The 26328-nt window shown below is 53.7% G+C and overlaps 1 protein-coding gene across 2 annotated transcripts in view; it reads right to left on the bottom strand.

The window, feature by feature from the left end:
- The window catches only part of PRKCB (protein kinase C beta), a 119554-nt gene extending 93549 nt beyond the window's left edge, over nucleotides 1-26005 (bottom strand). Inside the window, exons 1-2 of one of the 2 annotated variants that reach the window (XM_080557486.1) lie at nucleotides 25706-26005; nucleotides 25355-25386 (exon numbers count right to left, since the gene is read on the bottom strand). In XM_080557486.1, coding sequence (XP_080413612.1) covers nucleotides 25355-25386; nucleotides 25706-25875 — 202 coding nt within the window. In that variant the 5' untranslated portion in view covers nucleotides 25876-26005. The remainder of the gene's footprint in view (nucleotides 1-25354; nucleotides 25387-25705) is intronic. The other variant, XM_080557485.1, reaches the window with a different exon arrangement.
- Between the last annotated feature and the right edge of the window lie 323 nt (nucleotides 26006-26328).

The following is a 26328-nucleotide window of genomic DNA, read 5'->3' as shown; positions in this document are numbered from 1 at the left end:
AGGCTGAACACAGCATATTCATTACTAATGGGATTATTTCTCCCTCTGCATCTCCAGAGCTCTGGGAGCACACGGGCAGGCGGGTGGGAACCAAGGGCTCCTCGGGTGCCTGAGCCCCCTCCTGCTTTACCCTGTGGGATCTCCACCTTCACGAGCTGTGGGCGAGGAGAAGCCACAGGCTTTGGAGACATCCTCACTGAGCCAGCAGCGCTCTATTCCCATGAGCACTGGCTTGCTCCCAGCTCTGCACTTCTCCCCAAAACTCACCCCAGGAGCCTGGCACGCTCTGCAGTGAGCTCCTGCAGGGCAGGATGCTCCCGTGCAGACCCCAGACCCTGCAGGCAGCGCTGCTGGCACGGCCCACACAGCATCCCTGTCGGAGCGCTCCTCCACCTGCACCAACTCATGGAAAGGAGCCTGAAGTGACCTGGTAAATGTTTTGTCGCTGCTGATCCCCCAGCAGACAGGCTACAGCTTTAGGGAGCTACAGGCTTACACAGCCACCTGCTTGTACCCATAAGGAAGGAGGAGATGATGAAAGCAATGTCCCAATGCCACTGGAGCCTCCTCTCTTCCCCAAGGTCAGTGTTTGCATGGGCATGGCCAGCCCCTTGGCTTCCACAACATCGTGCTGCTCTTGCTGTTGTCCCAGTCTGTACCCTGAGAAACGCCACCAGAAAAGCCTCAGCACACAGGGCCTGACACTTCAGAGAAGCTCTTTTCTCTGAAGTTACAACTCAACAGAAAAGCTTCGTGCTGCTTGCCTTTCCAGTGCTGCTGAGCTCCCAACCCTGCCAGGGCAAGAGGCCTGGCCGCCAGGTGAAGCATGGCTCCGTGGAGGGCTCCAATTCGAACGCACATGTGGGTTTCATCGCCGCCTGAACAAGCCGCCACCATCAACAGCACGTTTTAGAAAGCAAGAGAGAGCAAACTCCCAGGAGCAGAACGACAAGTTCTCAGCACTGAAGATGATTTCCTCTTTCAATATTATTCTTCTGAAGTTGTAATACCCACTCAAGTGTGCTAAGTTCAAGAAGAAGCCAAATTATTTTCAGTTTGGCTGACATGACTGAGGAACAATTCCTCTGAAGCTGCTTGCTCCATTATAAGATCCGGATTTGGCATACATAAAATCCCATTACACCTTGATCAGGCTGCTGACAGACACTTTTGGGGGAAAGGAACATTCTGGACAATTTTTGTTAAAACCCTAAATGTAAAGCAATAGCTACAGTTTTGATCATCATCTCCATTTTCATTCAGCCTTAGACCTAACAGTGAATCATTTCACTTTTTTAGGAGATGCTGTGTCTTGCCGTGCCCGATGCATCCCCAGCACCGGGAGCACCGCAGCATGCACCCCATCGCAGGGCCGCGGGGGGGGCACCGCTGCCACCGCCCCCCCGGGCCTTCAGCCACTCGTGTGCCCGCCCACACAGCTAAGGTGAGCCCTCCTGCAAATTACAGGGCTCGTGAAAGCACGGCGCTCAGAAAATCCTCCGCTTCTGTATCTGCCACCTGTGCGTGCTATACAGACAACATTCCCAGCTCCTGTGGTTTTAAAGAAAAACATCCCAAATATCAATTGATACAATATTGGAAGCAAAACCATTCTCTATGGCAACTTGAAAGGTCTTAATTATCCATGCAGGTGGCACAGGGAGCAGCCCTGAGGCACACAGCGCTGGTAAACTTGGCTTTTCATAGTAGGTATTGAGAAAAAAAGTCTCATTCAATCCCTTGAGAGTTCAGGCAGCTCTTTCATTAGCAAAAGATATTCTTGAACTCCCTGCACAATCTGAAAGACTATTATATTTGCAACTTAAAATCTATCTGAGTGTCTTAACTAGTAGGGAGCGGGGAGGAGAAGAAAGAATTAAATCCACATTCAAACATGAGAAAACCCGTTCCCGTAGCAACGGCAGAGTTTGCGGATGGCTCTCAGATGCCATGGGTGTAGAGGTATTTCGCATACAGATTTCTGCTGATATCCATCACCTGGAGGACACGACAAGGAGAAGCACGGGCAGACTGCCCCACACCGTGCACACTGGAGGAGCGCACAGCCAGGCTGCGAGGGGAGCCGGCACTGTGCCCCGGGGAGGCCAGGAATTAAGGGAAGTTTCCAAGAGAAAGCAGTCTGATCCGGCAGGAGCTCCAGGGGTGCCGCTGCAGAAACAAGCTGGTTTTTGAAGCTTTGTTCTGATAGCAGGGAATAAACAGAGGGACCAGTGCCATCTGCAAGGAGCAAGTGTTTAAACACCACTGATCTGGTAATTTTCTCTAGGGAAAAAGCTTTCAGATGGGCATACGAGAAGCAAAAGTTACCAGTGCGTGAACGTTTCCCTTGGGAATCATCAGCAGCCCTCCTGTGAATTCCTGACCAGCCAGTGATGCAGTATTCAGGCATCAGCATTTCTACTGATATAAAGACCAGGAAAAACACAACCTTAACCTTCTGCAGGATCAGCCTGAAGTCAACCCTCAGGTCAGAACTGCCGGGTGACTACAGAGAGGAAAGCTCCTTTTTATCCCAAAGTAATCATGATAATGCTATGCATGATAATGCAATGCAGCCCTTTGGTTTCACTCCTCCTGTTAGACTTGGGTATTTGTTCTTCAGCTGGCTCAACCCTGAGAGTGACCCGGCATTAGCACAGAACAAGCCTGGGAACAACAAATATGCTGTCCCACTTGCTCTTTCAACAGGGCCCACGCTGCCCCTCGGCCGCATCAAGCCGGCGCCCACACCGATGTGCCACGCACCCCACGGGAATCTGCGGGACCCAGCACCCACGCGGAAAGAGTCGCACGTCACGGATGAACTGATCTCAAAGGACTCGGAAGCTTTGCCTCCCACAGCACCCGTGTTCTCTGGAGGCTTTCTGCACAAGCTTAGACCAAGTTTATTGGATAAAACTCAGAAGAAGTCTGTGACACAGAAGTCTGGTTTTTGGCACACGTGCTGGCGAAAAGATGAGCACGTGGTCCTGCGGTGCTACCAGGGGCAGGTGGAGCCGCAGTGAAGACAGGACATTTCTGGAGACAACCCCTCACCATCCAGCTGCAGCTGCCAGAAAAACCACCAAAACCCCGCTTGGAGGATCAGCTCCAGCATGTCAGGATTCCAGGTTCACACCAGCAAGGGAGCTCCAAGCAGCCCAGCACACTGCGCAGGGAATGTGACGGGTTTTAGGGGCTACAAGCAGGTCAGTAAATGCCGATTTTGGAAGGACTGACCCGGCTTCTGCATATAACTGCGTCACATTAGCATTGGCAGAGCCTTCGTCTCCCTCAACAGAAATGCTCGTCCTGCGGGAGCCCTCGCGTGTTTCAGGAGATGTGCCCCACGGAAAGCCTCACTGCATCGCACCCACCTGAGGCCCACCAACACCTCAGTACGCGCAAAGTGCAGCCTGGTCTGGCTGCTGCTACTCAGCTGTGTTACATGGCAGCCTCACAGCATCGTCTCGGTGAAATCAGGGTTTCCATCTCAAAGCCTGCAGGACTACAGCGCAAGAGGCTTTATACAACCCCAGACCACGTAAAACCACCCACGCAGATCAAGGAAGCTCTTCCTGCACACCCTCACCACATCTACAAGAAAAACCTTCTGCAAATTTTATTACCAGTTTCTAGTAGCAAGTCTGGAGCAAGGATTTCTTTAAGCGAGAAAAAAAAATACTTGAAAGAGCAAGCAGGAGTGAAAGCTGCCATCTTTCTGCAGGCTGCAGCAGAAACTTCCCCTCAATGACAGCATTTTGACCTTCCTTGCCTAAAAAATGTTCATCAGGAACCGTTGCTCAGCTGATGCACAGAAGCTCCAGAAATCTAACTTCTCCCACCGGGTGCAGACAGCTACAATTCATCCCCAGCACTCGAGGCTTCACTGCTGCGTCAGATTGTCATTTGAATGGTGCAACCTTGGGGGAGCAGCAACGAACTCAGGGCAGATGAGAAAAAAGGGCACAAGTGAAGAAAATGGAAGGCAGCAAAGATCAAAACTGGCTTGGGCAGCAGATGGGAGCCCCAGCCTCCCCCTGTGGGCAGGCTGTGGTCAGGGGCACCAGTTCCTCAGCACCTCGAGGCTGCATCTGCAGCGTTTGCTCAGCACCAACAGGACAAGCAGGACTGAGGCCTTGCATGGAGCAGCTCAGCAAACCTGGCCGTGGCTAAGGCAGGGACAGAGAGCAAGCTCAGGACTACGGACAGCTTACAGAAACGGCTCCCAGCAGGTGGAGGACGCCCAGGGAGCAGCATCCTGCTCCTTCACTGGTATCCGTGCTGGGGGGAACAGTCCCCGCAGCTCCCCCACGCTGGCCCAGGGGTGCGCCCTGTGCTGTGGCAAGGGGAGGATGGATCACTCACGTCAAAGGGAAGACGGACTGAGTCAAAGCAGAGCGAAGGATGGGATTGAATTTGCCCGATTAGGGGAGCGTCCCGGGTACTGACAGGCAGGCAGCGTCCCCAGGGACACAACTCAAGACAGCTCGTCGCGAGCGCGGGTACAGAAGTGGGAGAGCAATTAGGAGGAACAGCAGCGAGCTTCTCCCCCTCCAGCCTTCCCACTCACAAGCACCTTCCTCTGCGCCAGCAGCCGCTCGCAGCCACCCCACAGCCCCTGGCCAGGGCTGCAGGAGGCTGCTGGCCCCACCGGTGGCCAGGGACACACAGTTGGCAACCCAATGCTGCCGACGGAGACACGATGCGGAGCCACCAGCTCGCCAGCCCTGGCTGCAAACCGGGGGCCAGCGCTGCAAGCAGAGTTTTGCTTCCACAGAGCGCGTGCAACGTGCCGGACGGCGGGAGGAGGCAGCAGGAGGGGAACGCTGCCCAGGGAACACAGGGAGCCCCGCGCTGCTCAAGCAGCAGCCGGCTTACAAATCCTGAGCCGCTCTCGTAGCGAGCTTTATTGCAACAGGTACATCTGCTTCGGCCCTGATGTCCCAGGGCAGGATGGAAGGGAGGCCAAACCTATGCTGCCAGCCAGGTGGAGCCCAGAAGAGCGATGTTCCAGCACTGAAAGTGCAACTAGAGCCAGAATCCCCGCGTGGCAGCAAGGAGAGGCTGAGCATGGCACCAGGTCCTCTGCCAAGAGAAGAATCCGGGCTGCTTTGCAAGGGAAAAACCAGGGACAAAGCCTTCGACAAAACCACCATATGCCAGACTTCCCTTTTACTGCAGGATTTCCAGGAGCAGGGAGCCCAGGGTGTCCAGGCTCTCGCACGCTGCCTGTCTGCAGCAGCTCAACACCTCTCTCCTGCAGCCTCCATCACAGCCCCTACCCCAAAACCTCCTCAGCACAGGGACGAGCAGGACCCTGAGAAGGACGCGCAGTCACACCCAGCATCGATGCTCACGCTGTGCCAGGCACCAAGCACGACTGAAGTTCACAGTTGTTAACAAGAACCTCCGGGCTCCAGAAATAGCTTTGGGGAAGCAATACCACAGATCAAACCTCAGAGCTCACAAGGGGACTTCACGGCTGGCACCGCGCTGCAGTTTCCTGCTCTCCCATGAGCGGGGAGGACGGCGGCGAGCTGAGCTGCCCGAGCAGCACACGTACGTGCTCAGAGGAGAGCTAAGCTTCCAAAGTGCCGGTATGGCCGAGCCACTGAGCTGTGTTTGCCTGAGGAAATGGGGAAAACAGCAAATGGACACCGCAGTCCTGCACTAGATGGACACTGGAGCCTTTTTCTCTACCATTTTACACACCTGGGAGCAGAAGCCTGCTGTCCTTGAGTTCCCTTTGCTTCCAGTGCGTTTCCACCTACCCGCTGCCCCAGGCCCAGCCTGGCTCTGGCTTCCCTAAAGCCATTCCTGTAAAGCTGAACCCGGAGGCTACAGGAATACACTGCACCCAGGCTGTGCGCTGCCATCTTCCCTCATTTTATTTTCCGTTCTTCTGCCTTGATATGAAGTCATGTGTTCAAGTTATCAGAGAGCTGGAAGTGAGTCAGCACAGTAAACCACAGCCTAAGAATGTAACTAATTAAAACTATTCACTCAAACCAGCATGCTCCAAAATATTCCAGACCCTAAACAAAGCCAATTGCATCAGCGGGACGCAGCAAGTAACGCCGGTACGCTGGCTCCTGTCTTCTGCAGCAGCTTGTTCTAAGAACCAGCCACACGGCAACGCAACAGCCAGGGCTTCGGTGTCAGGGCACCGCGCTCCTCAACAGACATCAGGCGTTGACTTTTGAGAGTTTTACTTCAGCCTCGGTGACTGCAGAAGTCGTGCTTTAGTTGTGGGAACACTTGAAGCCATTACCAACACCTGAAGGAGCGGAGGGCAAAGAGCAGCATTTGTATGAGACTGAACAAGCCGGTGACTTCGATGCAGCAAGCCAGAGCCGCAGCACAAATGAGCCGTACTTCCATCCCCGGTCTGTGCACGATGAACACGGTGGAGTAGGTCAGGCAAACACCTTGCTACCTTTACTGTATTTATCCTCCCGCTCTCTTTTCAAGAGGCCGGAGTATAATTTGCTCACCAAGGCTAAGGGACCCCAAGGTTACACAGGCAGATTGCGGCAGAACAGGGAACTGAGCTACAGCATTCCCAAAGCCCAGCAGCAACGCCTTCCCCAGGCCTGCTGCAACTCCTGGGGGCTGGGGAGGACCTGAATGCCCCTCTGCCACCACTCGGTGCTGCTGGGGTGCAGGGAAGTGCTGTGCAATTAAATGCTGGGACGTCTGCTTGCAAAGCGGTGCCCAGAGGATCAGATCTCAGGAGCTGGCAGGAGCAGCGCATGCTGCTGTAGATGCTCATGGGAACGAGGCTGCCTCAAGTCCTCTCCCTTCAGAGGCACAACCCCAAAGCCCTGGGAGACCCCCACACCCCAAACATCACAGGCTGCGTGCAGATGGCACCTTCTGTCCACACAGGCAGCTGCCTGGTGACTCAAATCAAGGCTCCTTACACACCAAATATACCCGTTATGGAACACGGGAACAGGCAAAAGCGACAGTTTTTATCACTAACTTCCGTGAATAAAAAGCATTTCGTTAAAGACCTCTCTACTGCAGAGAACGCTTCCTTTACGCAACTGAGATGAAGTACGAGAGCATGAAGCCAAATCCAGCAAGTGCAATGGAGCTGCAGCAGCTCAGGGACGGTGGCAGAGCTTGCCAGCAGACACCGGCTGCGAGAAGCCTTCAGCACAGCCTCCCCAGGCCGGAGATGCTCGCTGAGCTCACCCGCACACGGTAATGGGGGGAGAGGAGCAGACGACTGACTTACAAGAACTGTAACGTTTCTTTGCCATTAAAATTCACAGATGTGGGGTGCTTTCTCACAACATTCATCTCCCTCCCAACCAAGATACAGCATGAAGATCCAGGACTCTATATGAGATCTGTTGTTTAATAAATACAAGCATGCAATAGGAGCTCGGTCATGCTTATAAACTTCGGCTGTAAATAACTAACCATCCAGCTACGAGCGCTGCAAGAATAACATCAGACAATTAAATGGGACTTCTAAAAATAGACAACCTGACCTGCTACCACTTCTATCACCCCAGCTTTCCCTGCAGAGAAGCTGCTAAAGTTGTGTCAAACCTCAAAATATTTCTTCTTGCAGCTGAAGCAGTGCAGATTCTGCAAGGGATCCACCCCTTCCTCAATCCAGCTCACTCACAAGTCTTCACAGAAAGAGAAATCACTACACAGCAGGCCAGAAGCACAGAGATAGATGGATATTGACTGCAGTAACAACAACAGTGATAGGAAAAGCTGCAAAACAAATGTGGCTGTAGCCAGCCAGAGACTTCACACAAGATGCATTTGCCCCAGCCCCATTTGAGAAGCCGGCAGCCAGGAAGGAGCAGGCAGCACTCGCACCAACGCCTGGTGGCTGATGAATTCGGCTGCCCTCAGGAGAATCTGTGAAGAAGCGAGGAGCTGGAAGCCTTGAAGCCAGGCCGTCGGTGCCTTCCATTGACTTTTTCCAGCCAGCTAACGCAGGCAAGCAGAGCTCAGCACAGCCCCGGCCAGGGACTCCTGCCCACGTGGGCTGTGCCGGGCACCCGCTCGCGTTGAGCTGCCTTGAAGGAGCGCTGTGTTTCACGTGGACGGGTTTCGTTGCTCTCGTCAGGATGTCAAGAAGACAGACCAGCTTCGTGATCCCACGCGCTGGGTGCCGTTACCTCGGGTTTTGCAATCTGCGTGCTGTGTTACTTCAGCCGGGAGGCCACGCACAGCTACACCAGTCTTTGAGTTTTACAAAAACAGAGGTCAGCTCTGAGCCTGAAGCAACACGTATGCTCCTGGGTTGTGAAGGACCAACAGAGCACCGCATGCAGCAGGTATGCTATTACGCTGCTTTGGAGCAGGCTGACACAAATACACAGCCCTGCAGCACAGCACCATAGTCCAAGGAAATAAGCTGAACTACATGGAAAGGTTTCATCCAGGTACAGTGACACCCCCGGGCCGAGCACCAGCTCCCCTTGAAAGGCAGGAGAGGCGCTCCAGGCCCCAGCTGGCCACCCAGGGTGCACCCCTGCACCAGTCACATACACGCCAACAAGTTTAAAAAAAAGTTTGTGACTACACCCTACACACAAACATCTGCAGTGTGTGTGGTTAGATCCTCATTTAAGCTTCTGGCTTGTTTTGAAGTCTGCTCTACAGCCTAAAGGGCACAGAGCGAAAGTGACAACTCAGGTTCTGGATCGGACTCGGAACACAGCAATACTGTGGGGTACAACAGCGACACGGCCGAGCCCCAGCCACTGTGGCCAGGGGACACTTCAAAGAGCAACCCCACTAGCTGGTGCGAGGGGAACATGCTGAACATCAGCGCTGCCAGGGTGAAGACAGAAAGCCCCCCACCCCACCCAAAGGCAGAGGAACACTGGTGACAAGTGGGGCCCGTGCGCCCACAGCAGCACCAGGACAGGCGTGCATTATCGCAGCGCGGGAGCCAGAGATGTCACAGGAGAAACAAGCGGCATCCCGCACTTCTCCCTCAGCTCTTCCACACAAAGCAGGGTAATTAACACGTCCTTCTTGCTCCCTCCAAAGCCAGCAATAAGGCAATTGTGGGATGTTATTTGACAGCACAGCTGAGATCTGCACCTTGGAAGAGGGGTGTCAGGGGAGCAGCACTGCAGGTGCATGGCACCAAGCAGCAGTGGCAGCAAAGCCCCGATTCTGCTCCACAGAAGCCAAAGGTTCCAGCCAAGACCCAGCAGAACTGAATTCAAAGCAAACGCACGGATTTCAGCAGCCCACTGCTGCTGCCTGACACAGCCATCCCCATGACGTGCAGCCCCAGCAGCTCTTGCTGCAAGCTGCTTCTCCCCACCACTGCGGAGAGGGGGCCACCGGCTGCACTGCAAGTGAAGAATAACGGCTCCATTAACAGGCAAGGGGAAAGCAGTGCTCGCAGACCATCACTTCCCCTGCTATTTCAGCATGAGTTTATTACAGCCCCTGGTTGGGCACAGGCATCTCTCCCTGGTTTAGCAGCACGCGCGGTACCAGCGCTGCTCCCCGCTGGCTCTGCTGGAGGACACCCGCAGCTCCTGCTCCCACCGACGGCATCAGAAATGCCGAGCCATGAGCCTCCTCAATTAAACCACTCACTTCCATGTAATGGCTTGGCAGCTCCTGTACAGAAGAGCCTGGACAGGAAATAAAACCTAAACAGGACAAGACCTGAATGTGCAATAACCCAATCAAATGGGAACAGCTGTCCCGACAGGCAGCAACCTCTAGAAGGCCACTGCAGAGCAATTAGGAGCCCAATGGTCTCCGCAGCAATGGAAAGATGAGTTCTTTATGAGGCATCCATCAGCCCCCGCTTGTTAGGGGAAAAGCACATCAAAACCAACAGGCAAGGAAGATGAATTTAAATACAAGCAGCAGGGTTCCCGACACCTCCTTAACTACAAAACCCAGGCAATTATGCAGCAACTGCCCCAGCACTCAGGCACACACTCGTGAACTCCGCGTTGCAGGGCCATTTACTTGCCCTGGAAGTTTTGTGAACAATCAGCATTAAAAGAAACCATTTGACCCTAGCTCTCCTGAAAGGTCAGCTTGGGCCTTGTAATAAACGGATGGGTAACAGCAGCTCCTCAGAAGTCATGGGATAACAGCTAGGAGACCGTGATCCCGAGAGCAATCATCTCAAAGTACGCACATGTCCCGTGGGATAAAGACACATGGGCAGCGGGTCTGGCTAGAGCCGATCGGCATTTTTCATTTGCTGTCATTCCTAAAGCCAAAAGCTTTAGCACCCCATACAACTCAGCAGAGAGCTGACAGCTATTATTTTAGAAGTCTCCATATGGACCCACTGAAGCATCTTGCAGCTCTAATTTAGGGCACAGAAGGACGCGGAGGGGATGGTTGTGCTTCCATCCCACAGCCCCACCGCACAACAGAGCACTTCCCAGCCGGCTCCACAGGGCTGCAGCTACTGCATGCAAGTGACTGCGGGAGGATGGAAAGAAAAACGCTGCCTAAGAGCATATATCCCCAAAATATATTTGGGGAATTAGTTGTTTTAAAGAAGGGTGGGAAATACTTCTTTGTGCTGCTGAGGAGCGTGGAATGGAGCATCCTGGGGAGCCTGCCTTCAGCAACAGAGGGAGAAGGCGCTTCTTGGTCTGAAGTACGATGCAGCTGGTTACAGGCATCGCCCATGCCAAAAGGGAGAAGCACAAGAGAAAGGGCACTGGCACCACACAAGTACTTGTCTACAGCGGAAGCAGGTGCAGAGGCTGGCTGAATAGGGACAGGCAGTGCTGGGCACGCCAAAAGCTCCAAGCATGCCGCATCCCCAAAGCTCTGAGCAGCTTTCCCATTTGTGCATGCAGGTGCAGGGCAGAGGAGCAGTGTTTGGGGACAGCCACAGCTCCCACAGCCGCGGGGAGGCCCAGCGCAGGCTTATAGCTGCAGTCCTGCTCTGAGCAAGGGCCGGCCACAGCCAGCGCCCCGCAGCACTCGTCCGAGCATCCCCACACACAGGGAGGAAGGCAGAACACCCTTGTGCCTGCAGCCTCTGCTTCCCCCTTGGGAAGTTACCAGATCAGCCATGTCATTTTGAACCCTTTCTAAATGCTGACAACACTGGGTACTCACATGATTTTCCTCTTGCTTTTTAAAGAAGTATTTTTGTTTCACTCTGACATGGTGGAAGAGAAATTATAGCCAAGCAGCCTGCGATAAGGGAGGAACTTGCAGCAGAGCTGCAGGCTGGAGCGCACAGCAGCCGAGGCAGCAGATTCAGGAATAAGATAAAGCAGCGTGCCCGCAGCTAGGATGCTGCTGCCAGACAGCCCCCACGTGGGGCTGCACCCACGGGTATGGGGGGATGGAGGGACGCACTTCCACCCCCTTGGGAAGAGGGTACACCCTTCGAACTCCCATGGCCGGGGGCCAGGAAAAGGGAAAAGTGATTGGAATTACCAAATCACTAACATGGGGAATTATGAAGCAGGCTGGAACCCCGCAACCTGAAGGGGGGACAAATGAGGGAAGACAAAGCCCACAGATCACAGCCAGCACAAGAGAGGTGGGCAGGGACCGAGTGGTTTCCAGAACAAGAGCTCGAGGCCATCAGACAGCAACAGCAGGTCCCAAAGCAATCAGGCGGTGATGGGGCGGTGGGCAGCGCTCCTGGCTTGTGCCACTTACCGGGGCTGCCCTGCACAGCCCCGGCACGAGCAGCACCAAGGTACCAGAGCACAAGTTACCGTGCATAAGGCTTGTTTTGCTGGCTTTACAGAGAAGCATCTGAAAGGCAGTTCACAGGTAACTACTGGATTCAGTATTCCTTTACAAGAATCACAGCCTTATAATTTCTGCAATTAGAAAGGGAGTTCTTCTACAGTGATCTAAAATAGAAGTTTTTGTCACAAATTACTAGCTTTCACTCCCCTCATACCTGAGCTTAAACTGAAACTTAAATGGAAATTTACAGGAGAACTAGAAAGTGAGTCAGTCTACCCTTCGCAACAGTCATTTATTTTCATCCTCTTGGATTCAGATAATAGTAACACTAGAGAAATTAAGTTTCTTCAAGATTTCCAAGATGCCTAGAAGAGAGGAGCGGGTTCTGCAGGAGGCTCTGCCACGCCGCTGAGCTGTCGGCAGCGCTGCCCGGGGATGCTGCGTGCGGCTCCTGCAGGCAGGCAGGAGGAGCATCCCGCTGCCCCCCGTGCCAGACGCCTTCCCCGCCGCTGTCAGGGAGGTAGCGTCAGCACGCTGGCACAGCGCTATTATCCCATTTTTCCTGCCCACACAGGAAGCAGCTCTCACACCTGCCTGAGGAAATGACTAAACCAGATCAACAAGACGAGCCCCTTGCCCAGTCACTCGTTGTTTGGGCCAAGCTGCAGCCCAGCTGGGGGCAAAGGACTTTTCTGAAGTGAGCCATGCTCAGGCCAAAACAGCTGGAGATTTCTAACATATATTTGGGACAGGAACAGCAACCACTTGCAGCAAAGCCTCAGCAAAACATTTTTTTTGTTTAAAAAAAAAGGATTAAAAAAGCAATGTTATCGATTAGAAAGATCCATGCAGAAAGGTTCCCGAGCAAGCTGAGGAGGTGCCACTGAGGAAAGCCAGCCCTGTGCTCTCCAGAGCCCAGCAGAGCAGAGTGGCCCAGGACAGCTCACGAGCCCCCTGCTCCTGGGACAGGGCCACCTCTGCCCCCTGCAAACCCTCGGGACAAGGCCGTCACCTCCCACGCCCCGACCCACCACAGGCAGCTGTCCGCCCTTGCCCTTGCCCACCGGCCAGACGGGTGCGGGGAGCCTGGAGCCTCTCACTGCCAGCTCGAGGCCACAAGCTCATTTTCTTGTGCTGGCAACGCTCAGCATCACCTTGGGCTAGCTGACGACACAGGCACAAACACAAAGTTCACTGAATGCATTTCAAAGCACTTTATTTTCAATCGGCAGCAGAGATGAGATTCAGAAAACATGCTGCAAAGCTTCCTATGCCTGTACGCATCTCCTGAGTATTCGGGTCAACAGAGGGACTGCTGTTAAAAAAAATGGTTTTACGTATACGATGAGGGAGAATTTAATTCTGCTCCAAGGTTGAGACAAGCAAGCCATTCTTCATGCAGCTTTTGATGACAGCATTTGTCCACAGCCCAGACAAGTATTTTCTTCTCTTACATCAGGATAAGAACACCAAAACAAACGAATTCGAACTCTAAATTGGTTGGCATTAAAATAGATATTCATAGAGTTTTGGGGAAGGAAGAAATTTAAGCTGTACGGTTTGAAGTTACTTTAGAAGAGATTCTCTACAAGGGTTTAGTACTCAACAGAAATGCAAATCACCATAATGGGTTCCTAAGCAAATGAGCTATTGTTACATTTTTCCAGTCCAGCAGCATCTTGCTCAGAAGATCTAATAGCAGCCCTACTGAGCAGCAGCTAATTAAAGCCTTTCCTCCTGCCAAAAGCCCAGATCCAGAGTCTCTAAGTGACCCAATAAGTGAGACTTTTTCCACCTCGGAAGCCCCAGGAGACCCCAGGTCAGCTCTGCTCTGACCACTGCCACATCCGCGCATCTGCCCACACCCTGCCCGCCAAGAAGTAACACAGGCCGACGTCCTGGCACATCTCGCCCTGCCCTTGGCTATGTGGCACAGGGGCAGATTCAAGGACACCTCTCTCACTAGCCCCCCGCCTTCTGCAGCCCCCCCATGGAGGCTGAGGACAGAGGGGACACCCCACCCCGGAGCAGAGCTCACGTCCCACTGCCAACAGGGCTCACACCACTGGCACAGACCTTGCCACATGTCCCAGCAGCGATGCACACCTCAGCTGTGAGCCCTGCAGGGTGCCCTTGGGAACGGCCTCCCCAGAGCCCGCCCTGCCCAAACCCCCGCTCCCTCGCCAGCCAGGGGCTTCAGTGCCCAGCCACCCCCCGCATGCCTGCGGGCTGCCCGTGTGCCGCGGGGCCGGGGAGCCCCTTCCTTCCTCCACGGGCAGAGGAAGCCGTCCCGGGAGCCTTTCCTGCTTCCCCTTCCCCTGCTGGCCCCACAGCTGCAGCCACCGGGGTCGGCCCTCAAGACATACACTCCCCAGGGCAAGGAGCATCCTTCAGCCCACCCCACGCAGGGTGGCACGGAGAGGGTCCAGGTGCCTGGAGAGCTCTAAGGATGAGAGAGAAAACTTGAGGGTGAAGTAAGACCTCCTCTGCTTCAGCACAAAGTTCTGCTTCCACCACACAGCCACCCCGCAGAACACCACGGCTGTGGTGAGGGACAGGGCTGCCTCCCTCCCTCACTGGGAGGAGATGGCATCAAGGAGGTGACACCACAGTAGAAGGCTTCTGGGACAAACATGTGCCAGGCTCTGAAGGGGACGGCTTGCAGGACGAGCTGCCAGGCCACGAGAGTGCAGATGCTGATGTCTGAGGCAGGGAAAGCCCCAGAAGCAATCTCTGAAATCAGCTTCTCAGCTGCCATGAAGGTCACTTCGTTTCACTCTGGAGAATAACTCGCTACTGCTACAGACCTACAAGCCTCATTTCCAGAAGACTTTGGCCCTGAGGCACCTCTCCATCAAAGACGAATGAGTAAGATAAATTTGGAAGTTAATGGACTGAGCTATTGGAGACGGTCCTTAGCTGCATGATCACACAAATGTGAATTAGTTTGGTTTTACAACCGTTCCTAGGGCTGCAAACAGAAAGGCAGCAATCTCCCATAGCAGATGAGGGAAATAGGGAGCAGAGGTCTCCTGCTCCAGCCCCAACTCCCCCTGTGCACAGACGTCCCCTCTGGGCAGTGCTGGGCTCTCAGCAGCTCTCTCCACTTGCAATTCCAGCTGCCGCACGAGAGGGCCCTGATCTCCAACCAGCCCCCAAAAGCCAGTTATTCCATGAACTCTCCAGACACCAAATGAGCCTGGAGAAGTTGATAACCCCTCCTTTAACGGCTGCTCTCCTGAAGAGGCCCACACGAAGGCTGAAGCGAACACCAAGCCTCCAGCAGAGGTAACCTCCACATGACAACGTAGCAGAGGTCGCTCCACAGCAAAAGCAGATTCCAGAGCCCGACACCAGCCTATAAATAACAGCCCGGAGGGTTATTTCAAGCTGCGCATGAATCTTCCATCAGTACGGGGAGGTGACAACGTGCCGGCTGTGCCTGAAGGTGCCCGAGCAGCTCCAGCATCGCGGTGGAGACGAGAGCAGCTGAGACCACGCCATGCTCCCAAAGCTCGCCGGCACCACCGCGGCCCCAGTGCGTGCTGCTTGGTGGGAGAGGCACCCACCGGAGCGGGGACAGGGGCTGCACCACTCCTACCACCTAGGCAACCTTCAGCCTCCTCTTCTTGGCTACCCTAGGGTACTGGCGAGCTATGGAGTATTTCCAACTATTCCTGAACTAAAGCAAAGCATGGACTGTAATAAGTGGAAAGAAAGAAAGAAAACCTAAAAACAAATTACTCAGCCTCTTTGGGTAGGCACAATATTAACAATCTTGACAAGCGCCATCATTTTGCTTACAAGGCAAGTGTTAACGGTCCCCGCCAAGTAAAACACCAAGATGTAATGATCTCTGAATCAGCCTCTCCCCAAATCATTGCACTGATAAAGGCAGCAGATCTGGTGGTAAATAATGACTTTGCACTGCGTCAGGAGCTAATCCACTCAGTGATGCAAATTAAATTCGTGGGCCACTTCCCCCTCACTCCAGCTTCTCACTGATATTATAGAACAGCCTTCGTACTGACTCCTGACTTCACAGCGATGTCACTGAGCAGAGTTGCATTAAGCCATTCACAAGAGCCAGGACGACTTTCCCTCCTCTTCACAACCGCACTTTCTCATTCTTCTGCTATAATTGGAAGTCATGAAAATGCATTTGTTCATGCACTAGGAGTGTCAACTATTAAATGTGCTTGCTGTTCAGACCGTCAGAACGGAGGTATTTAGCTGTTCTCTCTAAAGGTGAAGCTATTACTGGCGCATCACTCCACGTGGCGATAGGTGACGGGAGGAACCGGCCGGCGTCACCAAGCAGGAGACAAGGAGCGCCTGAAGGCTGCAACTGAGGCATTACAGTCTTTTTTAGCTTCACTGTTGCTGACTAAATATCAAATGTAGGAAGACCAGATCAGAGCTAAGGATGACTGAAGCTCTGAAATGCAATTCCCACCCAACAGAGTGAGGCAGAGCCGTCCCGAGCAGCCGGCAGTTTCCATTGCTCTAAGGAGAGCACACGTGCTTGCCTAACCCACCTGCCCTCTGCACACATCACCGGTGAACTTGCACCAGCGACCACGAGCCCTGCTCAAGCCCAGCTGCTCAAAGAGAACTCTTGCAGAGCCACTAATTTTGCCTCTATTTCCCCAACCAGCCCCCCAGAATCACCTGCTTGGAACAAGAAAGATTTTCTCGCTCAGAGGAGTTAGCACTTCTACACAAAGAGGAAAGTTTGCAAGTAGACTGATTCTCCGGAAGACCAGATTTAGCTAGATGCAAGAGAGCCAATTTAACGGGTTGTACTGCAACGCACCTCAGGTTAGCGAGCCCAGGAGCTTGCAGATACCGTAACCTAGTACTACTACTGGGTCTTTTGGCAGGCATTGCCTGCACGGCTAGGATCAGCTGCGAGCATATTCTGCTTGGCACATCTAAACAAGATGTATAAACCTGGCACAAAAGCAAGACCAAATATGGAAGTGAATTAATGGAGGAGATGCAACTGAAGCGCACTAGATGTACAGCAGGCACCACGCTTCAGCTGCGGCAGGAAGACTTGGCCACGGTGGCACTCGTCCTCCTGTGCTACCGAAGTTTAACTCGGAACGCAGGAGGCTAACAAGGCTACAGCAGTTCACCAAACGCTTGCTGACTCAAGTACCATGCTAGAACTATTTTCCCCCCACACGATGGGAAGCGCAGGACAGCTATGACCAGCTGAGGAAGTCAGCCCAAAGCCCTCAAAAGCACCCAGCTGAGCAGAGCAGAGCTCTGCCTCAGGTTAGCTATACGCCACGAAGCACTGCCCAGACAGCACCGGGCTTCTGAGGGCACACGCCAGGCACGCGCCCGCACGCATCCTTCCCTCAGCTGGCACGTGCCAGCAAACAGATACTCTCAAGTGTGCCTGAGCAGCAGCAAGGGCAAGACTCAAGTCTTCATTAACAGCATTTATCAGCACCTGGCAGAATATCTATTGCTGACCCTGCATCTGCCCAGCCTTGGGTGACTTCCAGAAAAAGAGGCACTTGGTAAGCAAGAAGAGGAGTTAAGGGGCTTCCAGGAACCTCTTCCCAGGAAGAGGAGGACCAGCCCTATTGCAGTTCACAATGAACATTGCATTGTGGATGAGGCGGCTGCAGGGGAACAGTCCCAAGGCGATTTATGCACTGCAGATCAGCACGTGGCCAGCAGACAGTGCCCACCGCTGCCAGCAAATACTGAGCTGAAGCACGCTGGCAGCGTTCAGCTGAACCTGCAGGAATACATCTGTCACGATTTCATGAAATGCATTTCCCTTTAGAGGGAAACAGGATCAGCTATCGGAAGCAATGGTGAGAGCTGAGCTACTGTATGAAGTGTGATCCCATAAGTGCTGGTCTTCCTTTCTCTTGTATCAATAAACAGTGAAGTAATCCCCCAAAGGAAAAAATAAAAATAAAAAAGGACAGCTGCTTGCAAGTTGTTGGTTTATTTGGTTATACAGGATTCAGGTAGCCTACTCATGCAGAGAATGTTTGAGTTTATTTTACTTCTCCAACACAGGCTGATCTAAGAACAGGAGCGATAAATCACTCACAGCCTGCATCGAGGTAATCAGAAGAGGGCATGGCAGCGCTAACACCAAGTGGCCACAAGCCATGGAGAGCCCCGCACACCCCGGGCTGCGTGCCCACCACTGGCTGCTCCTGGAGAGGGAAGGCTTCTGCTCTCCCTCCTCCTCCTCGGCTCTGCAGGCTGCAAACCTGCAGAAGCACCTCTCACAGGGCAGCAGCTGTTGTGGGGCAGCAGCTCATGGCTGTATACACTGCATGCAGCACTGTGACCGCCACCAGGACGGGTCGGACGGAGAAGCCAAACAAGTGACCCCTAACCAGGGGAGCTGCTTGCACAGGGTCCTCCTTCTGGCTGGTCGGAGCGAGTCCCGGTCCCTGAGCACAGGCAGACGTGTGGGAGGAGTGCTCTGCTCAGCGCAGGGAGCTCGCCCCCAGCCCAGCTCCACGCAGTCAGCACAGCACCACGCCTGCAGGAATCATCCCTCTGGCCCTGGCAGAGCCCAGCCGGTGCTGGGCTGCCTCTGCCCTCGCACAGCACCGGTGCGAGGCTCACCAAACAGCTCGGCGGCCAGGAACACTGCCTCGCTGGGAAGTCACAGCCAGAGCCGCGACTTGCGGGAACCACTGCTGCTTAATGCAAAGCGCTTGGCTGCTACTGAGCACCGCACGGCTGGAGCTTTCCTCCCATCTCCCCCACTCCTCCTGCAGCTTTTGTGGAAAAGTTGGCTTCCCTGGCAGGCTGGGGCAGCCGGCACTGAGCAGGGCCAGGTCGCTCCTGGTGAGCGCATCAGCAGCAGTCCTGTGCCAGGGAGCAGCCCTTCGTGTAAGGTCTGATGGGACTGAAATGCTTTGGGGAGATTTTTGTCCAGAGGACTAAAGCATTTGCCCATCCATTTTACCTCTCTACTAGTAACCTCACCTCTCGTTTGCTTTGCCTCAGGGGGCTCCTGGATGAACAAGTCACCTGCCTCGCTTTACTTTCTACAGCATTGCTTGGAAAGCTAGGAGGGTCTGTCCATGCTCTCGCCTCCTTCCTTCCTCTGCCTGGCCATCGCAGATGACATGCTGATGCCTGTCAGACAGCATACCCAAGGTTGCGCCCAGGATCGCTGTGCAAGGAGCCCTGCTTTTACAGTTGTGTTTCTGTGCCTTTTCCAGGAGGTTTGTTCTTAGCAATCTGCCTTACATGGCAAGCCTTGACGAAAACAAGGAGCATGCTGCCCAGAAAACCTACGGTTACTCCTCTCCTACAGGGAGCTTGTTACTCACCTTTTCTAAATGGCTCTAATTTCTGGACTTCTGGAATAATGATTCATGAAGCCATTCTAGAGGAATTAATCGCACAGCATTGCAAACACCCTCCACTGCTGTTCTGTGTTGCCCTTCATCTTGGAGCCTTGCACCACATGCATAAGGCGGCAACCCACAGTTGGACTCTGGCAGGTCCAGGGCTCTGTTTATGTTAATGTACAGCACTAATCCTCTGCACAGCTGGTTTCTGCAGGAATAATCCACCGAAACATTTCTCTTGGGCAAAATCCCATCCCACCCACCATTACAAGCATCCCTCATTACCACACACGTTCGAGGCAGAACAGGAGACAACACTTTAACATTTCCCTTCTGATTGTGCACTTAATTATGTGTTCCAAGCAGTTCTGCCCTGAACTAAATAACGGGCACAGTTAGAAGTTAATTTCTTAGTCACGGTGATCATGCGACTTATTTGCTGATAAATCCAAAGGGGGACTGGATAGCATTGACGAGTGTATCAAGATTTCTTAGATTTTGGTCTTCTCAAATACATTCAGAGGGCTGAGGAGCTGTGCTTGCTGGCTGGGAGAGCAGAAACACAGCAGAAGGGCTCATGGAGCTCTTCTAGCTTGAGTGTCTGGATAAACCCGTGCATTAACAGAATCCATACCGAACTTTGGAAGGAGATTCAACCCATCCCATCTTACACCAGAGATCAAACATAGGCGGTCTTGCCGGTTTGTGGCCCCAGTGCCTCCCACCCGCAGGTCAGTCTGCAGAGGCGAGCAGGAGCCAGATACACTGCACACCCCACCGGGCGTCCCAGGCCAGCGGCAGAGCCTGGAGCAGGGAGCCAGGGAGGGCAGAGCACCCTCACTGCTGCGTGGGGATGCCCTACACACACCCCAGAAGCCCAGGGAATTGGTAGGATCGCATGCAAACGAGCTAGCAGATATGCGGAAAAGCCTGCACCATCTGCTGAGAAGTCTCCTTAGGGACCGCCCAGGCATTAAACGCCCCTGGAAGGCTCAACAGCTGGAGAATCACCATCATGGAGGCTCATGTACCAGGGCGGCTTAACCTCTGCGCTGGCGTGACAAAGCAGCTCACTGCAAACCCACAGCAGCCCAGGAGCCAGCTGAGACCCCCCTGGCCCAGCCTGTTTCTGACACTGGTCAGTGGCAGATACTCTAGGAAGGAAACAGACCGCTTCGTTATCAAAGTATGAAGATCATTTTAGGATGACAGTTATCTCAGGAGATAAGAAAAAATCTACCATGCTAATTACGAAGGGGGAGGGCAAAGAGAAACCACTTCCACTGAGAAACTAAAATGAACCTTCTGCACTGTAAGGAGACACTGACATGGCTTAACATATCAAGTGATCCCTGCTGAACCTGATAGCCATGGACCCAACACTGCAAGAGGCTTCTGCAAGTCCAGATTTCCTTCCAAAACATATCTCCTTCCTCAGGTGCTCTTCAGAATTGCAAGCACCTAGCCCAGGAAAGAGCAGGAGTAGGGAAACCAGATGAGGCCACAGGCTTTAACACTCACCTTTAAGGGATACCTGACCATTCAGCCAAAATGTCCAGGGGCACATTTTCCCATTTTCCCTGTCAGCTCTGTTTTTATTCAGAATTCTGCAGAACCACAGACCATCTGGCGCAGCGAGCAGGGGACCAGACTGACTTCCCCTTTCTATTTCTACCTGCTCCAATGCACTGCCCCAGCAGCCCAAGAGCGGGGCTCCCTGTGCCCAGAGACTTCATTGCTACAGCACTGAGAATTGTATTACCACTGCAAGGCACACGAAAATCCTCCAAAATTATGTTTCCAATTTCTGCAGCATTATATAATTAGCATCATTTGTGTTGCAAAAGTAATTGCAGTAACATTTTTAATTAGTCTATTTGAACACTAACATTTCTCCACTGTGCATAATATGTTGACACGAAATTACTGGTTTTGAGGCAACTCTGAATGATTGGAGTTTGTTTTGCTTTTGTTTCTCACTTGCTTAATACAGTCAATAAAAGTGCACGCTGAATGCCTGCATGGAGCTAATGGCGACAACCACCACCACGAGCTGCAGCTCAAGAGGCTCGAGCTGATGGGTTTCACTTCCGTCTGGAGGGCAGCGCAGAGGTGGGGGAAGGAAGGGTGGGTTTTGAAGGCAGATAGCAAGAGAGAAATACTGGCTTAAAAGGTAAGCGCTGACATTCTCCAGCTACTTTGTTTTTGCAGTGAATTGAAAACGTACGGCAAATGAGAGCACTAGCTTCGGAGGACAGGGAGAAGAAAATGTGGAAGTATATTTGGCATTAAGTTTGGAAAGAGAACAAATTTGAAGAGTATCTTTGCTTACCGAGCCATAGCTAGGGATAAGTAGTAAACATTTTACCCAGAAAAGTTTCTGCATGAGATCCAAGCATCCATTACCAAACGATGCTGCCTTTTTTTTTTTCCTTCTCCTCTTAAGGAACCAAGATTCTTCTTTCCAAGATCTTTTCTACTTACTCTGTACACGTGAAAGCAGTAACAGATGCAGGTTATTTTTTGCTTGTAAGTGAGAATCACGTTACATTGCTCTTCACCTCTACACAAGCACTTCTTCCCAAGTTCCCAAGGTGAAAGCACAGCCCAACAGCTGTGATGGTGACTGCAGGTTGAACAAATGCAGTTACCAGGGCAAGTGCCCTCCTCACAGTGCTTCCAACGCAGCCAGCACCCTGATCCACAGAGAGACCAAGAGCTGTTTGGACAACAGAGAAATACACCCCGCGGATGGCAAATAGGGAACATTAGCAAAAAAGATGAAGAGAAAGCTTGCAGTTCACTAAATCAGCACATTCTGAGAACAAGACCAAGAACAGCATTTTCTACAGCTTTCAAATGAGTTCCCTTTCCTTTGGCATCCTCAAAACCCTTCTGAAGTTAGGGGAACAGGGACAGCAAAGCCATCAGTCGTAACGTAGCCACACACCGTTCTTTCACCCAGACAGCCTGCAGATAAGACGCTTCTCTGCCCTCTTCATACGTTTCCTGGTAATGGTATCGGACAGATGGATTTCATAATCCAGGAAGGAGGTGGAGGGGAGAACACGCACCCTTTTCTCTTTGTCATTTCCGAGGTCACAAGAAAGCCCGCGTACCTTGCAGCTCTGACAGATCCTTATGGCATAGCTAGAAGCCCCATCTGCATCTCCTGCTGACACGAGGCCAGCACACCGAGCTTTCCCCCCAGCAAGAGGCTGTTACGTGCAGCCCCAGACACATCCACAGCACGGCACCAAGACCTGTGCTTTCCAGCACTGCCAGTGCCCTGGCACCGAGCCCTGACCGCAGGGAGCAGCCCCGCGCCTCTGGGCAGCCGGCACACAGACCTGCCGCTGGGCTGAGGAAAGATGTTAGCCCCAGGAGTTTTAAGATGTATGCAAGGATAAGAAGGAGATTGCACACAAGGATAAGGAGATTAGCAAGCAATTAAGTGGCATTTGTGGTATCCATTAGTATTTCAAGCTACAAAGAGTCAGTTTCTGCAAACTTCCTGCCAAAAGTCACAAGTAATGAGCTAATTAACAATCTAATTATTGCAAATGCCCTAGAAAGAAATCAGGGCACAGGTGAAAACCTACTTAAGCAAGCAGGGCAATAGAAAACAGCTCAGAAACAAGACAGCCATGTGCTCTAGCTACGTTTCCAGCCATCATCACTGAGCAATAGGATAAAATAGTTGGGGAAGTTGTCCGAGTTAAATCGAAGCTGTATTCTATAAGAGAGCTAAAAACCTAGAATCAAAGCTTACGGTAAGCCTCATGCAGCTGAAGAAAGAGAACCCTTAAGCAAAAGCTGGTCCTGAGGTTTTTCTTCCGTGCAGATTTGATTCATTTACCAAATTCAGCAGCGGCTGCAGGACACCGACGGGGCACAACCCCAGCAGCCCGCTGAAGGGGGAGTCACGCACAGCCTGAGCAGCCGCCGCGATGGATCCCCAGCGAGCAGCCTGGTGACTTTGGGGGATGGAGCGAGGCCCCGTGCTGGGCCTGGCGCCCCACCGCTGTGAGCAGCCATCTCCCCCCTAGGGCAGCCACGGTGTCCATGCAGAAGGTGCAGGGCAGCAGCACGGGGCTCGAGCTCGCCTTCCCGACCTGAAAGCGCTGTACTCGGGGACACCGCGTGCCTCCATCGCAGAGCACCAGCTGCAAGATGCTTTCGCTCTAATGAGGATCACACCCACGGGCTGAGCTACAGCTTGCACTGATCACAGCACTTGTGCCACAGGATCTCAGAACCCCGCAGAGGGGGCAGACATGGAAGTTGAGAGAGCATTGATTTTTGGAAGGTGTTTGAAATAAAGAATTGGTCTGTTTTACATGCCGCAGTCTGCAAAATTCACTGTAATACAGAAATGTGGTTTTCATGTCTGTAATACCAGAATAACCTGGAAAGTGGTTTCTTAAGGCAGAAAGATATGTTATAGACCAGTCACACACCTTTGGAAATGTCACTGAGCACAGCATGCTAATGGGAATCCTACTGGTGTTACTGCAGCTCGTAAAGCCTCCCGCTTCAAGAAACCACAGGGAGGATTGCTCTGTTTAATATCTGGGGGGCAGGGTCAATTGCTGGCCAATTGCTGTGCATTAGCACATCTGAGACTACCGTTATGGGTCCCATTTACCGACCTCACACTGGAGACTGATTTAATATTAGTTAAAACATTTAAGGTTAAACCTTGGAGCAAGTGCACAATTACAGGTTTGGACAATAGTTCTCAATGGCTGGAAGAGAGACTTGGAAAGGCTCAAATTATCTGATATTGAATACTATAGGTAGAACTGAGCAAAGCACTAGAAATTACAAAGGAAGAAAGAAAAACTGCTGCCCCACCAGTAGATGACCCCCCCCCCCCCCACAGCCTTCTCTAGGGAACTTCAAATTTCAGAGATGCTGCGTTTGTACCAATACGCCTGCCGTGATGCTGCATGCACCACAAGGAGAGTCAGAGAATTAATGGCTGGGTAAGCCTCAGAAGCCCCACAATGAGGTACAGGCTACACTAAACTCCTCCGAGTAACACAACTGCCCATGTATGAAACCTCAGGTACCAGGGGAAAGCATGACCATGAAGATCACCACCAGGACATGTTTTAGCCTCCACACCTGATTTCCTCTGCTTGTCAGCAACAGCCCAGGCATTTGGAGGGGGCTTGAGACAGGTGGCAGGGAGACACTTGGTATTTTAAGGTTACACCCTTAAGCAGGTGCTATGGATGAGCAGCAGCACCATTTAGTTCGGCCTAGAGCTTGTAAGATCATCTGCAGAGATGCTCCCCAGAGCACCCAAGACAAAACCTTGCCACCTGCAGCCACCCCAACTCCCAGGTGCGGTACAGACAGAGTTAGCATCCAAGGCTTGGATCCCCTGTGGCACCTCACACCTTGAGTTTCAATCCTGTGCCACATCATCATCAAGGGGGCTGTTTTCTGGTCCAGATACAAGTGAAGTATGCCAAGACAGCGCCACAATAACAGCCTGAGTTGTACGGTGGTTATATTCTCATGCAAAATACCTTATCTTGGGATTCAGCCACCCAGCAAAATAAAGCTTTGCTCTAAACACTCACTAGAGCAAAATTTCAGTGCCAGCAACTGCAAGCATCAACCCTGATTGAATCACAAGCCCTGACTTTAACCTCACACAGGTGTGACCGGCACCATCACAGCCAGGATTCACTATGCTGTCTGTGAGCATGCATGATCCCCCCAGCTAGGCTAGCTAGAGGAACACCAAGCAACCAAACCAATAAAACCAGCTTAATTCATCCTAATTTCACGAGGGCTCACCATAAACCCCTAAAGAGCCCTTCCAGAATCCCAGTACTGTCAGAACAAAGAACTCTGGTTGTAGTAACCTAGAAGCCATTGCAACATATTTCGTTATAAAGCCTCATTTTTGTCCCCAGCAACACAACTAAGCCATTCAAGTTCTTCCCGACTGCATAGCTACGGCAGCGGACTGCCACCAAGGCGGCACGCAGCCCGCTGGCCACTATAACACATTTTCACGTTAAGTGCATTAAGAACAACAAACTTCCCTCTGCCTTTTTTTGGGGCGAGCTCCTCTGAAGCCTTGGGCACTCGTCTCCGGTAACGAAACCTGACCGGCAAGCACCGTTAGAGCACTAAGCGCTCGCTCGGGGGGGGGGGGGGTAAGAAAATGACGAAGCTGCTTCCGCGCCCCGGGCACGGCGCTGCCCGCACGGCCCTGCCCGGCGCCCCCCCGGCAGCCCCCCCAGCGATGCCCCGGCCCCTGCCCCGCGTCCCCGCGGGTGCGCGACACTCACCTTGACACTGGAAGCCCTGCTTCCCGAAGCCCCTGCGGGGAGAGAGGCGGGTCAGCACCCCCGGCACCGGCTCCGCACCGCGACCACCCCTCGGGCGGCCGGGCCGAGGGGACCCCGGGGAGGACGGGGGGGGGGGGGGAGCGACGCCGGCAGGGGGTGCTCGGGGCCGGCCGAGGGGAGCGGCGCGGGGACGGGGCGCGAGCGGGGCTCGGGGGGCTGCGAGGGGGCGTCCCGGTCCCGGCTGGGGAGGGGGCGCACCGGGGGGTCGAGAGCGGCCCGGGGCGGTCGGAGGGTTCCGGGGGGGGGCCCAGGGGACGGAGGAGGGGAGGGGGGCGCGGTGCGGGCGCTCACCAGATGAAGTCGGTGCAGTGGCTGCAGAAGGTGGGCTGCTTGAAGAACCGCGCCGTGAACTTGTGGTTCTTCACCTCGTGCACGTTCTTCTGCCGCAGGGCGCCCTTGCGGGCGAAGCGCACCGGGCCCTCCTCGCCCTCGGGGCCCGGCGCCGCCGGCGGCTCGGCCATGCCGGGAACGGGCCGGGGGCTGCGGGCGGCGGGCCGGGGGCCGCGGGAGGCCGGCTCGGCTCGGCCGGGTCCGGCCCGGCCCGGGCGCTGCAGCTGGGGCCGGGGCTGGCGCCGCTCGGCACCGCTGGCTGCAGCTGGCGGCAGGCGCCGACACACGCCCGGCGCGGCCCCGCCCCCTCATCTACATATCGCCGCGGCCCCGCCCCCTCATCTGCATAACGCCGCGGCCACGCCCCCTCATCTGCATACCGAGCTCCTCCTCTGGCGGGCAGGCCCCGCCCTCCGCTGGCGCCGCGCGGCTCGAGCCCCGCCCCCTGCTTTGCATGCTGATTTGCATAGCGCCGCGCCGCGGGGTCCGGGGGGCGTGGCCGAGAGGGGCCCCGCCCACCGTCTCATTTGCATACCGCACCTGCCTCCCGGCGCGCCGCGCCCCCAGCCCCGCCCGGCACCGCG

Source organism: Anser brachyrhynchus (genome assembly GCF_964034855.1).
Source record: "Anser brachyrhynchus genome assembly, chromosome: 15".
NCBI classification, from domain to species: domain Eukaryota; kingdom Metazoa; phylum Chordata; class Aves; order Anseriformes; family Anatidae; genus Anser; species Anser brachyrhynchus.
The sequence above is the reverse complement of the archived record's forward strand: the minus strand, read 5'-3'. Positions and strand labels throughout refer to the sequence as shown.